This window comes from Vanessa tameamea, chromosome 4 (genome assembly GCF_037043105.1).
Source record: "Vanessa tameamea isolate UH-Manoa-2023 chromosome 4, ilVanTame1 primary haplotype, whole genome shotgun sequence".
Lineage (NCBI taxonomy): Eukaryota > Metazoa > Arthropoda > Insecta > Lepidoptera > Nymphalidae > Vanessa > Vanessa tameamea.
The window spans coordinates 6412292-6430253 of NC_087312.1; the positions used below are offsets into that span (position 1 = coordinate 6412292).

At 31.0% G+C, this 17962-nt stretch overlaps 1 protein-coding gene across 2 annotated transcripts; it reads right to left on the minus strand.

The window, feature by feature from the left end:
• Positions 1 to 244: 244 nt before the first annotated feature.
• Positions 245 to 17755, minus strand: LOC113394579 (probable G-protein coupled receptor Mth-like 3). Of its 2 annotated transcripts, XM_026631940.2 has the most exons (9): positions 16363 to 17755; positions 15037 to 15284; positions 13662 to 13845; positions 10409 to 10487; positions 5345 to 5529; positions 4518 to 4710; positions 2138 to 2328; positions 1691 to 1723; positions 245 to 1150 (listed from the first exon to the last, which is right to left on the minus strand). In XM_026631940.2, exons 1-9 carry the CDS (start codon positions 17336 to 17338, stop codon positions 1014 to 1016), a joined length of 2226 nt encoding a protein of 741 aa, XP_026487725.1. In that variant the 5' UTR covers positions 17339 to 17755; the 3' UTR covers positions 245 to 1013. The 2 variants fall into 2 exon arrangements, with proteins under 2 accessions (XP_026487725.1, XP_026487726.1); XM_026631941.2 differs by lacking the exon at positions 1691 to 1723 and having other exon boundaries at positions 247 to 1150; positions 16363 to 17754.
• Positions 17756 to 17962: the final 207 nt, after the last annotated feature.

The window sequence follows — 17962 nt, forward strand, 5'->3', positions numbered from 1 at the left end:
CCTAATTGAATCACTGAACGGAATAGACGGTAATCCAGCAATTTTGTATAAGAATACTAAAATATGTATATATATTTATAATACTCAATCATACGCTATAATTACAACGGAAACTTATCCTAATGCTTAATTAAAAACAAAAAAATGCTCAATACTGAGAAAAAAACAAAACTATTCTGGTAAATTTAATCACAAAACAGTATTAAAGTGTATTTTATAAGGCTTAACCTATTCGTACAGAGATAGTTTGTAACAAATTAATAACTGTTAACGGAACTTGGATATCTATCATAAACTTATAACATGCTTTTGCACTTCCATATTAATCAACTCGAACACGCAATTCAACGAGCTAAATTGACTTATATATCTAATGATACATATATGATGAAGGGATATATATGATTATATATAAAGTAAAATTTAGAAAGGTGCTTCTCTGCTTCATCGATCGACCTCAATCGGCTTCGATCTTGTATCGTACGACAGCATTGTTGAGGCAAATCTATAGATATACGACAAAATACGTATCGAACGAGTGCGACCAGCAACAGAAAATAAAATTGATATGATTGAATATGCATGCCCGACCGAAACCGACCAGGCAGTTGTGGATCCGAACTTAGAACAGTTTTAAACCACAGTATCCCTTAACCTGTCTTTACTGTTCAATCTTTTACTAACCTATACTTTTACAATATGTATATAAAAATAAATGAGAACGAATACAGGGAATGAAAATATATCATATTAAACACATACCGACATTGTTTTAACGTAATAATATTTGTTTTAAAATTACAATTACAAATACTTCCAGACACCTCACGCAGAGGCAAGTATACAGCTCACCTGCTGTTACTAAATTAGGTGATCAATAAAACGTGCAACAAGAGTCAGAGAGTGTCAATGCTAGTTAAAAACATACTTGCTTAAATATATCGTGTCCTTATTAATTAAAAATTATACGCAAATGTCATGTGGTAAGCGCTCTACGAAGAATATAAATGTTTTTAAGGTTGCTTAATGTTATTCGGTAACGATATTCGCAAATTTGTTCGCTCATCTGAACTGATAGTTCTTGAGAGGAAGGTGGAGGATGTCCGACCTGATGAAGTCGCGTTGTTCCGCGCATCCGGCTTCTCCAACCCTGTGATATTAGTAAAAGTTAATTATGTTATATGTTTACATAGTCCAGTCATATATACATTTTAAAATACAGGTAAACCAAAAAGGCTGTTTTTTGTTTTTGGTCCTCATGCTATTTATTCCGACATAATGACTGAACTAATATAATATTAAATATTACATATCCATGCACATTAATCACTATGAATTAAATGCGTAGGTGTGAAGTATCAGTAAGGGCGCGAATATCAGTAAATTGTAATCGCAGTCGCGGTTATTGTAATTTGATTGCAAAGCCAGATAAATTAAAGTATGATTAACGCATTACTTTCGTGATAGCGTTACAAATATAGTTATCATGTTCAGTATTTAGCAAGTTTTTTTTACCAACAATTTGATCGCCCACATTAATAACGTTATTTTTTTATGTTGTTAAATTATTAGATGAATACGAAACGAAAACTAAAATAACTGAAAAAATATTACGCATACATTGCTTTTAGCACATATGATTAGCTATTAATAACGAAAAATAACAACAGCGATTAATATTAATATATACTTGTGTCAATCGGAGCCCGGGAATAACCAGGAACTGTAAAAAATATATCCTTAATAAACAATCTATATACTTAAAATATAATATAGATGTAACATAAGAGTCTTTCAATTCTAAGCCCCAAGTCAAAATATATGTAAAAACTTAAAGGTAAATAAATTTCAAATTCATGACAACATTCTGCGATACTAAATACGTGTAAGAATCCCCATTAATCAAAATGATGAATTATTCACACATTGTTGCCGTACGTTAGAGCTATGTGAAGACTTTAATTTATCACCTCTACAAATAAACCCTACTTTAGTAATGAAGACATTAGACAAAAAAAAACAAAAACAATAACAGATATTGATCATTATTTATGACCGTTGTCTTTGTTTCATGTAAGCCACATTACAATCCAATACTATATTATAATAATTGAATATTCACAAGAATAATACTCACCCAGTCTTTTTCTTATAAGATAATATAGCTTCGGCTTCACTATCAGAATAAGGAATATAAACACGCCTTGTAACTCATTGAAGAGATCCACGATATTCCAAAGCCATTGTGGTTCGGAGACTATGGTGGAGAGGAGCTCCGACACCCAGCCCGCTCCCATTACGACCCATAATTTTCCAGTAAGTATATATCTATAAAAAAAAAACATGTAAGTAAAAAAAAAATGTCGAATTACAGCATGTAAACGTGTCAGTACTGGACTCCTCTCCCTTTGAGGAAAACCTTTGGAGCTAATGAAACCCCGTTGCTGCTATTGGTACACATGTGGCAGAATTTCATTGAAATTAGAACCTTGCGGGTTTCCTCACGATGATTTTCATTTTTGTAATAGTAACACATATTTTATTATTGTCACTATATTGTTGCTTTCCGGTTTGAAGGGTGAGTAAGCCAGTATAACTACAGGCACAAGGGACATAACATCTTAGTTCCCAAGGTTGTTGGCGCATTGGCGAAGTAAGGGATGGTTAATATTTCTAACATCGCCAATGACTATGGGCGGTAGTGACCACTTCACATCAGGTGGCCTATTAGCCGGTCCGCCTACCTGTATATAAAAACACACACACATTACATAAAAAAACACATAAAATCAATCAATAGCATATAAGTAGACATTCTACTTAGGTACTTGAAGCAAAAGCAATTGTTTTCATTTTGTACTATATTTGGTGTACTAGACTTTGTTGATATATAGAACATAATTATGTTTGTCTGACTACCTGCGCCACATGACTTGCCTGCGCTCAAATTATTGTCCTCATTAACACCCTAATTTATATATAGGTGTAAACAGCGAGGCTACGTCTACATCTACTTTAATTGTGAACGGCTAAGTGGTTTATGAGTCGGTCCATCAGTCATAATAAGGTAAGAAATAGAGTCCTATATAACATAAAAACATAAAACATAATCAGCCTGTAAATTTCCCACTGCTGGGCTAAGGCCTCCTCTCCCGTTGAGGAGAATGTATGGAGCATATTCCACCACGCTGCTCCAATGCGGGTTGGTGGAATACACATGTGGCAGAATTTCGTTGAAATTAAGCACATGCAGGTTTCCTCACGATGTTTTCCTTAACCGCCGAGCACGAGATGAATTATAAACACAAATTAAGCACATGAAAATTCAGTGGTGCCTGCCTGGGTTTGAACCCGAAATCATCGGTTAAGATGCACGCGTTCTAACCACTGGGCCATCTCGGCTCATATATACTAGTATAGATTTAATATTTTTTTTATTATTTTACATCAAATATCTTCTGAAATAGTTAACACTAGCCGGTAATTTACTACCACACTTTCAAATCCGGTAAAATATTTGTTGTTCGTTAAGGAAACTTATACATTAGCCTAAAAAATTCCTACTAGTGGGCTAAGGCCTCCTCTACCTTTGAGGAGAAGGTTTGGAGCATATTCCACCACGCTCCTCCAATGCGGGTTGGTGGATAAACATGTGGCAGGATTTCGTTGAAATTAGACACATGCAGGTTTTCCTTCAACGTCGATGACGCATTACGCGCACTGTCACGCACGAGATGAATAAAATTATAAACACAAATTAAGCACATGAATAATCAGCTTGCCTGAGCTTGAACCCGCAATCATCGGTTAAAATGCACGCGTTCTAGCCACTGGGTCGTCTTGGCTAAGAAACGTTTGAAATATTGTTTTTGTGTATTTGTTAAAGATCTTTCCAATAGTTTAAGCATTCATTTAAGAGCAACGTCACTTCTGCGACGGCTAAATCAATTTAACGAGCAAAGTGACCATTAATAATGATCGAGACGGTTAAATTGTTTTAGTACCAATTTTGTCTTGTTGCGGCTTTATAGTTGTATATGAATTATTTATGTTAGAATATAAAATTAACGTGAATTATACATGTTGGGAATTTCTAATGTTAAATCTTCTCTTAGTTTGTTATCAATATAGATACTGCGCTCACCTAATATCACTAATAGCCTTCCATCTATGACCGTTAAAAATAAGATAAAACATTAATATTTCATATATTAACGAAAATAAATTATTAACAGAGATATCTATCTAAAGGAGATAGTCTATGTGTACGGAATGTACATGCTACGTATGCGTGATCATTGCGCGATAAATAATTAATCAAATTTACGAGTATATGACTTATAAACCTCGATTTAAAAATATGCTATCCTTCTCGTTTTCGAAAAGATAGATAAAATTTGAATTTAAAAAGCACAGAATTAATAGTTATTCGAAGAAGTACAATTTTATACGGATAACTCTTACGATCTAATGTGATTAAGCTTATTTTCTACTTAAAAGAAATAAAATAAACATACTTGGCTCTGTCAATTCTAAATCTTCTCTTTGCTCGGTCTCCCACCGAACCAGCTTGGAGACGATGGACTTCAGATTTCACTTGGGCGCAGTGTCGTGCCGTAAGGAGCCACAATACGAAATTAGTACACGTCACCAAGCCCATAGGTACTACGAAAAATATATAATGCGGCCAGTCGGACTGCGTATTTTGAACTAGAAACGAAGAAAATAATTAAGTTACGAATTTACATATTGTAAAATAAAAGTAACAGTCAATCAAGTAAATCCCACTGCTGGGCCAGGGCCTCCTTTCCATTTTGAGGAAAAGGTGCATGTTGGTGGCACAATCTCCTATTATGCCACCAACATGCTTCAATGCACTTATGACAAATTATCATCCAACGCGTGCAGGTTTCCTCACGAAGTTTTCTTCGCCGCCGGGCACGAGGCTAATTATAAAAACAAATTAAACATTTACATACTGGATTCTTGATAAAATTCTTATGTTAATTTTACAATTGAATATTTTAATATTTTCTTTATTAATTATGTATGATATATTATTTTATCAAAACTGTAACGTGTCTATTTGTCAGAATTCTTAGCGAGACAAATATTGATAATCCAATATGTTATCGTACAAAATTGTATCGATAAAAAAAACATATATATTTTCAAATGAAGAACAGATAAAATTTATATTATCGTACATAAAATTCTGGTACTACTGGTATTGTTCGAATGAACTTACATTCATAGCACTTACATCTAAGGCTTAGTAAGTAAATATTTGGTGTTTTATTGTATTATATAACTACTAAACTACATATGCATAATATAAACTTACGTGCTCCGAACCAGCATGCCCCGTTGCCAATATTAGCGTCCAAAACAGTAGAGATGGGGTATCGATCCAAGAGGAACATCGTCAACGTAAGCAGAATCGTGATGCTCCACGCGTAAATAGAATACCAGATGAATCTGCGTCGATCTGAGCCGGATTTTCGCAAAGGTTTTACCGTACGGACACTCCTAAGATATAAATTCATAGCTTTAATTATAATAATGCAATATAATTTTATTATAACTATTTACAATTTCTACGATTTAACATTACTAACGTATGACGCATACTTTGTTTACACAACGATGTAGTAACGGGAAAAGATATAGATATTTTTATGAATTTAATTCGCCCAAAGCGGCCAATCTCAAAATCTGATCAGCATAGATTAGCTTTAGGCGTTATAAGTTACTTAAAAATAATATTTCATTTAAAAACCATTTATTCGAACATTCGTTAGTAATTAGAAAATTCAACCATACCCATAATAAACGTATTTACGTAGATATTTGGAAAATCAATTTCAGTTTGTAACTAGATATTTAAAATTTTTATAAAAAAATATTCTTATTATTTGTTATAACATGTCTGAAAAGTATAAACAATGTATTCATATAAAATACGCAGAAACACACAAGCAGAAGAAACCATCAGTTTGCGTAAGCGTAAGATGGATATTCTTTTCGTAATTTATGGACTAGCAATGTGTGTGACGTAACCTCGGGATTGCAGGCGCAAAGCTTAATATAACTTTTTTAGATTTTGCCAAACTCTTATAATTGATGAATATGATATTGATAAGTATTTAAATTGTTCTTTGAAATATTTAAAAAATGTTAAAGTCGAAACATTCATCTAAGTAAACTACTAATTGAATACATGAACTTCTTATGATTTTTTGTATAATATTGGTTGGTGTAATTCATTTGGCAAATGGCAGTATGCGGTTTACTTTAACCAAAAAAAAATTGATTAAACCACCAGGCCATCAAATAACAAACATCTATACAGTACAACAAACAACAAGTATCTATATAATATTTATATTGAACTCGAAAACATTTTTTTTGTTTAAATAAAAATATTCTTTAACAGGATCTCGTTTTTTTTTTTTGATATAACTATTAAATATTTTTAAAGTGTAACGATTAAACTGATTTCGATAATTTTGAGGAAAAACATTAAAGGCGTTATAATCATAACTAATGGGTATGTTTTGTATTACATCAATATAATTTTACTACCCTCCCACTCTCCCCTCTTCATGAGTCACGGATATTAAGCGCTCAACGATACGAAAAGCTTTGCGATAATTATCTGATAGTGGGCAAATAAGTGATAACGAAAAAGTGGCGATAAGTTAACGTTGTTATTGGATAATTATTACCCTCGATCGGTAAGCACAAACCTATAAAACCGTAATTCTCATAATATATACTCATTAAATTAACGCCTTACCGTTCTCATACTATTAAGCGCTTTTAAGTAATATCATAAGGTGACTGTTATACGATTTACGAGCTCTTAGCCAGTAATATACCTATTTACAAATGAGACGCTTTTTTATGCCTAACTGAAAAAAATATATATATTGCTTATGCGAGAAAATTTCGCGCATGTTGGAGGTGACAAGTATATAATACAATTTATACAATTAGCTGGTTGTTCGCAGATTCACAATTTTGCACTTTTTACGTGACAAGCGTGAATATCATTTTCTTGTACGAGACCGACAAGACCATATAGTGTCAGATTTAAAAGAGTCGATCAGTGTTGCAAGTCAAATGTGTAAGATTAATGTTTTCACCATCGTCTAATCATCCGTGTTTTCGCGGAAATTCGAATTATCAAATCATCCTATGACATATTAAATAAATCGAAATGAAGTCGATTGCAATTCAAATATTACATATAATTAGTAGAGTGTTCATTGTAAATATTTCACTATCTTTCGACATGCGGTATTTTTGTTTTGGTTATGAACGAATACCCTACAATAGTACACGCAAGAAACTTCACCTGAATATTCATGCTGAAGGTATCGGTACTGTAAACAATTGTGCTCGCACGTTAACATATACCAAATGTTTTAGCATTTATTAATTTTATGATACGTACTTCCTCACGTCACACATGATTTAATTTTAGCTCAGTGTTTTTATTTGAACTATACAAGTTGATGTGTAATACCCGAAAATTCCCAACTGACAGTGATGTTTGTTAATTAGAGCCGTACCTATTTTATGGCTAATAAGTAAAGTGAATGTCGGTTTTCATTAACTTAAACTTAGATATTTCATTTTTTTTATTGTTTAATTGAAATATGACGTTGACTGACATTAACAACACACACAAACAGATTCATTATTTATATACGTGACAAAATGACTCACGTTTTACATTCATACCATAGTAAATATAGAAGGAAACCAATTCATAAAATTCTTAAATGTAACTTTAATGGTTCATTAATGTCTGTATAATTCATTGTATTGTAATTCAACTATATACAGTGAAATAATAAAGTATTTATTGCATATTAAAAGAGGAGAGAATTGTACTAGCCGTGCTACTAACTCGGGACCGGATTTATCATCGGAAACATTAGGCCGAATCCCATTGAATTTTGTGAGAAATTTAGTAAACGATTACGTTTTAAGCACCTGCGTCGCCTATAGAAATACAAATTTGAAAAATTTCTAATGGCTATACATATAAAAAAGGGCTTATGTGATTTTTTTCTAAAAAAAAACAAAAAAAAACATGTATATTCAACTCATATGAGTTTGAATTTTTTAACAACAGAATTTTATAAAAGATCGCTGGAATTATTGATGTCACTTTGAAGGTGTTTTATTATCAAAGACAATGAGATTTAGACATAAACAAATATAATACTTTTATCATTACTTTTTTAAGATTCTCCCTATGGAGTACATATTCCTAACATAATGATGCATAGGTGAACTACGCTGGCCAATTTTTTAGCATATGAATTGATTGTTGGACGAAAACTTCATCCACATCCGAAAACAGCAACAAACAGGCTTCGAAGGAAATGGTGACATGATCTGGATTTACAAAATCCAGGTCATGTCTAGCAGTAACAGAGAGTTAAAAATCTTTTATCCCACTGGAAGACAACAGGCTAAAATAACTATTATGTGTATTAGTTATTGCCAGATAACGTTAAATATTGTAACGCTTCCTAACGCTACCCAAGAAAAATAAAAATACTGTTGTCGTTGGCCCCGTTAGATGAAACAATATTATAAAATCCTAATAGAAATGATTGTTGAAATGGAATTTAAAGCACTTGATTAATTTCATATATTATATCTACGCTTTAGGTAATAACAAAGATTAAATATTTTCATAAAAATATTATCATTGTGAAAACAACACTATTACAAAAATAGTAATCCACTCAGTGACACTATTATATTTTCTTATCATAAATAAATCAATTTAAAAATTAAATATTTTATAATTAAACAAAATGAGAAATTAATTGTATCTGTATATAAAAGCTTTACTCAGTAACAACATAAATAGCTTAAAGATATTAGGTACTTCAGTATCTAATTTTCTCTGCAAATAGTGTCACGTTTTAAAATGATTCATTCACTAACAGTTAAACAATTCTAAAAACACTTACAAATAATGATACAAGTTTATTTTTAAATTATTCGCTGCGGTTAATAAAATTGATTTACGAAAATATAAATACCGAAATATAAATTAAGATCAATAAATTAATTAAACTTAAGTAACTTTATATAACTATTTAGGCACTGGATACCTGATTGGGTGAAGGCCCACATACGCAAAATGTCTTATGGCGGTTGGAACACAAGAGCCGAACGTGCTTTTGGAGACGACTATGTCCATTGTCCAGCAGGAGACATTCATAGACATATAATCAAACATACCTTAATAGTGTGACCTCTTAAAAACGATTATTAAATATAGATAGTTTCAATATAAATATTCTCATTCATTCTTCATTCTCAAGAAGTACTTTCGTTTCATCAAACATAATACAAACAAAAGAATTATTGACATCATTTCATTTGATTAATTTTCCAAGTAATATTTGTAACACAGATTATGTTTATCAATAACATTGTTTACAAGAAATATATATCACAATGTAGACCATGGGCAAACAAACTTATTAATTTGTAGAGAACACTCACTTGTCTAGTTCAGAATTAGGCGTTGGTCTAACATTGAGGCACAAGGGTGTAAAAAGACAAAACAGATTATCGTGAACCTCCCACTCCCTGCCAAGAATTGATGACACAATTACTTAAGTAATCTTGTTATAGTTGATTTAACATAGCTTTTGCTATTAATTCGGATGACATTTGGTTTTTAAAAGATCTATTGCTACTTATAGAGTAAACTTTTTCGATAAACAATCGCTATTTTCTATAGTATCCGAATTTTCAAATTACTATAAATGATGTAAAAAAATTTTTTCCCAAATTTTTATATCAAACATTGACACAATTGTATGATGATTTCATCATCTCATAATTCTATAATTACATCGTATACATTAAGCGCAATCGTTTGAAGAAGTTCTGTAGATTTACTAAGAAACTCTACGGACAAATGTAAACACATAACTAACGATATTGCCAACAATTTCTTAAAAGTCTCGATGAAACAAGCGCCATTGATTTCTACAAGCTACGATGCAATACATGTAAATATTCAATGAAAGCCACAAAACATTACTAGCGAGCTAGTTTACTATCTTTTTTATTTATTTATTAACGCGAAAGGATTTAATTTTGTTTAGACTATACAAATATTGTATACCGTAAAACTTCATTAAAACTTTCAAAACTTAAACTTTGTATGTATTAACTTTGAAGATATTTTTTATTGTTATTTTGAATCTGCAAAATATGCAAATAAACTATTGTTTACAAGTGTTTATTATTTATACCGATTATATTAAGCGGTATTACTTAGGTTAATTCCTTTAAAAATATTACTTCAATAAATATTATTCAGATATTTACATTATAAATTTAACACACACAGTAATCTTACCCAAATGTCCACCAGATGTCGAAGCACATGACGTTGAGCCAAGCAAACGCCGCCACAAAACCGAAGTATATGCCGTACCCTGTACAAACAATGAACAAATCATCGGCAAACGGTAAAATAACATACATTTGGTCTCAAACACTTCATCCTATGGATTATTTTCATTTTACGTGTTTATAACATGTTTACAATGTGTAGAAAATGTTGTCTGTATAAGAAAAGTATGTTACGTATCAATCTCGTAAAACTTACAACTATAATTGAATTTTATAAAATATTTATCAAAATAAAGAAATTACTTCATTATTCATACCGATTTGAATTAAATCGATAATTCAAATAATACTCAAATTTGCTTTTCATTTTATTTCTGCAATTTTATTACAAAGAAAAACACTCTACTATCAAAGTAGTAGTCATTAATAATTATAATTCATCACCTCTATCAGTAACTCGAATTGTTCTGATAAAAAGATAATGTTTTAATAACAATGAATTATTAGAGTATTGACGACTGTTTATCTTTTGAAAATATTTTACAGTCATAAAACCCTTTGTACATGTATTAATAGGAAAGTTTAACATTAAATGCCATCTCAAAAACAACACAAGATATAAAAAATTATCGATGGCATTGATAATTTGCTCTCAACGTTCTTTAATTTGATATCATTTTTGTTTCATCAATTGATAATTATGGTCATTGTGCGCCACTTCAAATTGCATAATGTGTAATTATTTTTGTTTCTTATAAAATCAGACCTCCTGAAGCTAAGCCACGTCAGCAACGCAAACTTGTATTCTTTAAATCCTCTTCTATATTATTGTTATTTCTAACACGCCTGTACTATTAAAACGAACGGTTGAATTGCTTAGATTACTCTTTGGTCAAATTAAATCTTAGTCCTCGTAGTAATCAAACAAATTTTCGTCTCGATTTCTTGTAATTTTTTGTCCGTGCAGTACGTATGGATCTTTTTTCCAATAAACATAAGACTTTCACATTAAATTTTCCTCTCAAAAAGATGCTTTTCAAAAACAAGTAAAATCTGAAAATTTATCTTTATAATGTCATTGCTTAATTTATTTATTGGTTATATATTATTATTATTAATTATTATACATTTATTTTTATTTCTTTATACTTTTATTTTGTCACATTTATTTTACGTTATAAAAATGATCATTAATTCAAAACTACTTTATTCAACTTTATCATCTCAACGCTACGAAAAAGATTCGCATTTTGTACATACTTTTGTAACATTTATTTTATCCCTATAAGTTATTTTATTTATTATCATTATTTACATGCAGCTTTACTCGCACACCTTTTTGAACGACTTAAAAATAGGAGGTACTCGGGTTTTACTTTCAAAGAATTTTATTAATAATAATTTAAGCGTTGTCTATAAATATTTAAAATATTTTCGAGCATATAACCCCCAAAAGGTTCCTTTGCGAAGTTGAGGTGGTCTAGCGAGTATACTCTAAAACAAGGTAGGAAAATTGCGTCATAGTAAATATGACACAACCATTAAAAGTTCAATATTTAAATACTTAAACTATGTTGTATATTAATATAACTTTATATGTTAAATATTAATACATATGGTATTTACATTTTAATTGTTATTTAAATTTGAGAATACATGTATGTTTACATATAGATTACTTCAAATGTATCTGTACTATTTCAAAACATTTTCACGATATAATAGTAGTGTCAGTAGATTTTTCTATATACCAAAGAAGCTAAGTAACTTACTTGAATATAAAGTATTCATTGCCCTTCCCTGTAATACGAGCTATGCTAATTTTATGAAGACTGTTTGAATAAATAAAACGTGAAAGCAAACCAATGACATTAAATTAAGAAATGTATCAAACCAAAATATTTCTTGTAGAGTTCCATTAGAAAAAATTGTATTTGACTTTGATTTTGTTATTTCGTTACTCTTTGTCAAATCAGAACTAACATTAAAATAAATCTTCCGTACTAGTCTGTACAGTGTAGGTACATGTAGGACGCCTGGGTAAATGCTCCTTTGTTATGGAAAGAGTTTAGAGCGTACCTCATAACGCACTTCACTGTAGGTTGGTGGTTATACCTATACATGGTCAAATCTGATCCGAAACAGTCAAACAGTTGAAGCCACCACTTTGTTTTCGTCCGCAGTCAAACATGAAGTGAATTAAGAGCACAAATGTAATAATGAATACAAACATTAATCTGCTAGTTTTAGCGATCCGTGTGTTATGTCCACTGGCTCACTACAATTAAGAGATAGAATCTTTATTTCTAGAATAGATTACGTCAATTCAATGTTCCTATTGTAATAAAAAAATCTAATCTCATGAGTATTACTTATTCAAGTAGGCTCAAAAGATTTTAAGTCGTAGTTACAGTATTAAAATAATTATAAAGCTACTGATAGCTGTCATAATCAGTACTAATACATATGTTAATTGCATATAATTTAAGTAATACTTAACCTGCAGGCTGAAAATTAACAAATACCGACTCCACGTTTTTTTACTGTCCATATAGTTTTTTTATCAAGTAATCTTCCTAATTTATCAAAATTTGTGTTCAATAAATGTTCGTACCATTGTTCTTACAATAACTAAATGAAACCGGGACTCACATGGAATTTTAAAAAATTGCGCACTAACTTTCAAAATAAATATTTATATAAATAATTAATAGTTGTATGATATACGAATATTATTATTCCCTCGATGGGCAAATTAAAAAGGCCCCTTAGATATCTTTTATTGAGGCTAAAGCGAGAGCTTTACCGAGAACGAAATATTATAGAAATATCTTTAAATACACATAACAAATAATTTAAGTAAACGTAAAAAAACATGTAGGACACTACATGATAGTTAAACAACTGTTATTTTGACATTCACTTAAAGTTTCTTATAAAAAAAGTCCACGTCCATTATTCCGCGGCGAATACGAATTTGGTTCCTAGACTATTTCGCCTGACGCTCGTACGATCCCGTTCGTACATTTCCATACATTTGTTTCAGACGCAAGATGCGACGCCGTTCGCATCGCGCGAATATTCGCTGCAGCGAATATCTCGTGTATGTTAGTTCGTAGCATTTGGTATTTAATAAACAAAATGTGTTTATTAAATAAAATTACAAATATAAATAAAGGTCAATTAAAAAATAGTACGGTACTCTACTTAACATAGACATTACCATAATTATTATACATATATAGAACTGAGCTTACCAAGCGTTGTACAGAGTCTGTAGTCTGTAACGGCACTATGTTGCACCCTGGCGAGACAAGAGCACGCTAGCAGCATCATGCTCACATGACAGATCAGGGTGCGTCCATGTAAGTTCCTCAACTCCGGCAAAACACAGTACACGACCAAAGTCAGTGCAAGGCATATACTCGAAATTGTTATTATCTACGAAATAAAATAATTATTAACATTTTTCGAGGTGCTGTACCCAGGATGGGTTTAACGAACCGCTTTAATAACGGTCGAATGATAAGGCATATAATTAATTTGCCGTCATGGTTCTTTTATATCATAAACACAATACGTAACTAAAAAAGTCGTAATTTAACCGCTACAAAAGAGAGAGATTCTTCAGAAGTCGAATGGATTCGTCTCAAAAACATTATAATTTGCAAACCAATATTTACATTTTCCTGAATGTAATTTGAAAGAAATATAAGAAACTTCTTGTATTATCTTTTAACGTGTTTATATAAATAAAATATCCCAAATGATACATAATATTATCATGCAAGCTTACGATTAATAATATATTTTATCTATAAAATGTTTTTGATTAATTGTTACTGTAAATACACAACCTTGATTATAAATAAAAGATTACTGAAACAAACATACTACATTGAATGTGTGTACCTAGTATATCTATGTCCGCTCGCAGCTGAAACTGATTCATTATTAAATAAGCAATATTATATACAACCCAATTCATCTTCAACCCATTGATCATCTACACATGAAAATTTAATATTAATAGAATTATAATCTCAAAGATAACTTTCATCATCTCATTATTGGAACAAGTTTAAGACATTAATTGTAATAATATAGTATTCTCTTCGGTTTTTGAATTTATGCCACATATTCCCGTTTCAAAGAAAATTATAAAAAATCATATCGATAACATTTAATATACAAAAAAAAATTAAAATAAAGAAGATAAGATTCAGATAAAAACAATTAATTTAACTAAACAAAGATAAATGATTTTATTTATAATAATAACATAAGCGATGTCATTGCCGAATTAACATTATGATCTTATTATTTAAATTAGATATTTTCTGTTTATGTATGCATTTATTTTCTTTAAAATACAATATTCTGTTATTTTGTCTACTTAGCTTTATTATTAAAGCAATTCAAATGACAATAGATTGAAGTAACTGCTTATTAACTTTAAGTGATGGTAATAATTATAATGATTAAAGTTATAGCTCAGAGATTATCAGAAGTAAAATTACTGTGCATTTTTTTATTTAAATAACGATATCCAAGGAGTTTGTTCTTCTTGTTTACAAATGCAAAATGATAGATAGGTATTTAGAATTCCCCGTTTCATAGCCTATTACTTACTATAAAAGAAACACGAAAATCCTTGCTTTGGGCAGCTGGTAAAAAACAAAGCACGCCGCTGACGATGACATCATTATTGCCAGGGCATTCCCGCCGATCAAACACCTCTAGACAATAGTTATTCGTAAGAGTGGTGGACGTCTCCAGGTAAGACTCTCGAGTCAGACGATGCTGATCTTCAGGAATTGATGAATTGAGTCCAAATCGTCCCGCGGGACATTGCAAGCCTATTCTCATTCCTACTACGTCTAAAACGAAATGATAGTAAATATTTAGTACAAAATAAATACAGTTTATTTTATTACGAGCTTATATTGATTTTTTTAGTAAATCATATGTTAGTGAGTATAGATCTTGCAGCTGAATTTCAAATCAGTTATAGACAATCGATAGATCTGAAACTGTTCACACATAATCTATTTACCTAGATTTATAATGTTATTAGTTTTTAATTCAAAAGTTAATTTTTTTGTGTTTTTAATTAGTATATAATTATAAATTTATTTCGTTTTTAGTTCAAAAGCTCTTCTCTCTTTTTCGGTTTACTGAATAAAATATTTCCTTTTATTATTTAATTAGTGAAGAAAACTTAGAAACACAAACTTATTAAAATTTTAATATTTACGCGACATATATATGTCGCAAAGACGAAGGAAAATCATCATCGCCATTATGTAATAAATTTTTTCTACTTCGTATTATAACTTTGTTATAATTTTCCTTAAAAAATGCACTTTGTTATTTTTAAAATGCAATGGAAAATTTAAACAGGTAATACTCGTACTCAAACAAGTATGGCAATAGATTACACAACAAAAATCAAATTATTTACCATTCAATATTGCAGTAGCGTAAAACGATAATGCCAAGCTCTTTCGGGTATTTCACTTATTTTTAGTACCTATCTACATTTTTCTTGAAGATATTTACTTTTTAAAGATATAACTACAGTTTTACTAGTGAGTAGTCACTATTATATTTAATTGTATAATATGGATATAAGATAAGGAGTTTGTGTTGTGTGTGTTTTTGGAGTGTGAGTTTGTGCCATTCCCGACTGTAATATTTTGGGACAAAGCTGTCGTCATAACCGCGGATATACGTACGACTCTGTCACATATTTTATTTATAAGCGTTAATGTTTTGAAATATAACATATTTGCTAACATTAAAACAGATTATCAAAATTTATTACCTATAATATACGTAATATACCACTTTAAATCACATTTAAAGTATAAGAGTTCATGGAAATATTAGGCTATTTTTTTGTTTGATTAAAACGGTACTTATATCTTTACATTAATTTGTTGCATCGACACTTACCAAACAAATCTTCATAATCTTCTTGTAATGGTTGTGTGTATGTGGAAATATTAAATAATACTTCTTGATCTTCGTTAGGAACACAAGTACTAACATAACTACCACACCGGCGGAGTTTAAAGTGTTGTCCTAGAGGACAACATTTTCGTATACAATAAGCACTGAAAGTATCACAATTTCGTGTACAGACTTGGGCTATTATACTATCAATCCCGTATTCTTGATCCATACACCATTCACCTGGCATGAATCTGCCATCTTTTTCTCCACTTCTACTTAAAGCAAATAAAGTACTTCCTTCAACTGATAATAAGTAAGCACTATCACGTAACTCCACAGCGTATTCGTCAAGTTTACAACGAAGGCCATTTTCTATTTCAAATATTTGACCGGAGCTTACATTGAGTTGTTGTACTAACCAATCTTCATCACTATTTGGAAAATTAGCTACATCTCGACATTCGTGGTAAACTGTATCAAAACGCTGTCCCCGAGGACAACATTTGCGAAATTCATATATTTTTAATTTTGTATCAGTTAAAATTTCTACCTCACTCCGATTACAAATAACTGCTACTGTTTTAGGTACATTTTGTTTCAAAGTTCCATTAACGATTTCAGCTACGAGTCTGTCATAGCAATCATTTTCCCAAGGTAGAATTTCAGTTTCAGATATATTAATTTGTACCGCTTGCAATTCATCACAATCTACTGGAAGACCATTTTTGATAACGACTCGACTGCTAACATAAAGAGGTTCACTAAAAATGCCATAACTTTTCTTTAAGCTTTCACGATCAACACATTCATAGCGTTCACTTAAAGTTCCATTAGCTTGAGACACTTTAATTAAGCTTTGGCTTCTAGGACAACACTTACGAAAAATTAGTTTCTCCTGATCATCACTTATTTTAAGTGCACCGATGGTGCCCGCCACTGCAAATACAATTATAAATACTAAAATCAAAGACCACATCGTTTAAGCGTAACTCAAGTCGGTGATTTTCACAAATAAATAAACTTATAACAGGTGGAGAATGTCTGTCGTAACGGAATGCATTGTTTATTTGAAAGAAAAATATGAAACGTGCGATGTAGCTGAACGGCGGCGGGTGAATGAAGCCGGCTGCGAAGCTCCTATGATCACTACTATTCGCGGGAGGCTGCAGCGCCCTTGAAGCTGTTGACTCGACTTTCCGCTCCTCCCCCACTAAAAATCGTATCCGCAAGTTTCACACACACACATACACACATACGCACTATATACTGTGATAAATCTAGTTATAGCTTTAACATCCTCATATCTATTCTAATATTTACTTTTTGTTAAACACAACGATATTCTCTGTAAGGTATACTATTGCTTAATGTGTACACCAAACAATACTACGACTAAACACTTGGAATCGTATATGATACGTGGAATCATAAGTATTGCGACAAAGATGACGATTCAATCGTTATCAAATACTGATAATCTTTACCGACCGATTGGCTTAAAAAATAAATATACTTACTTTTCAACTAAAACAAATATATTTATATCATATAACTTACTTTGCATTATAGATTGAAACGAACATTTTGTTAACTATTTAAA

Coding starts and splice junctions, on each gene's coding strand:
- LOC113394579 (XM_026631940.2), bottom strand. CDS start 17,338: ATGTGGTCTTTGATTTTAGTATTTATAATTGTATTTGCAGTGGCGGGC. Junction 15,285..16,362: donor AGATTATGAAGATTTGTTTG/GTAAGTGTCGAT, acceptor ATTTCGTTTTAG/ACGTAGTAGGAATGAGAATA. Junction 1,724..2,137: donor TCTTATAAGAAAAAGACTGG/GTGAGTATTATT, acceptor TATTTTTTACAG/TTCCTGGTTATTCCCGGGCT.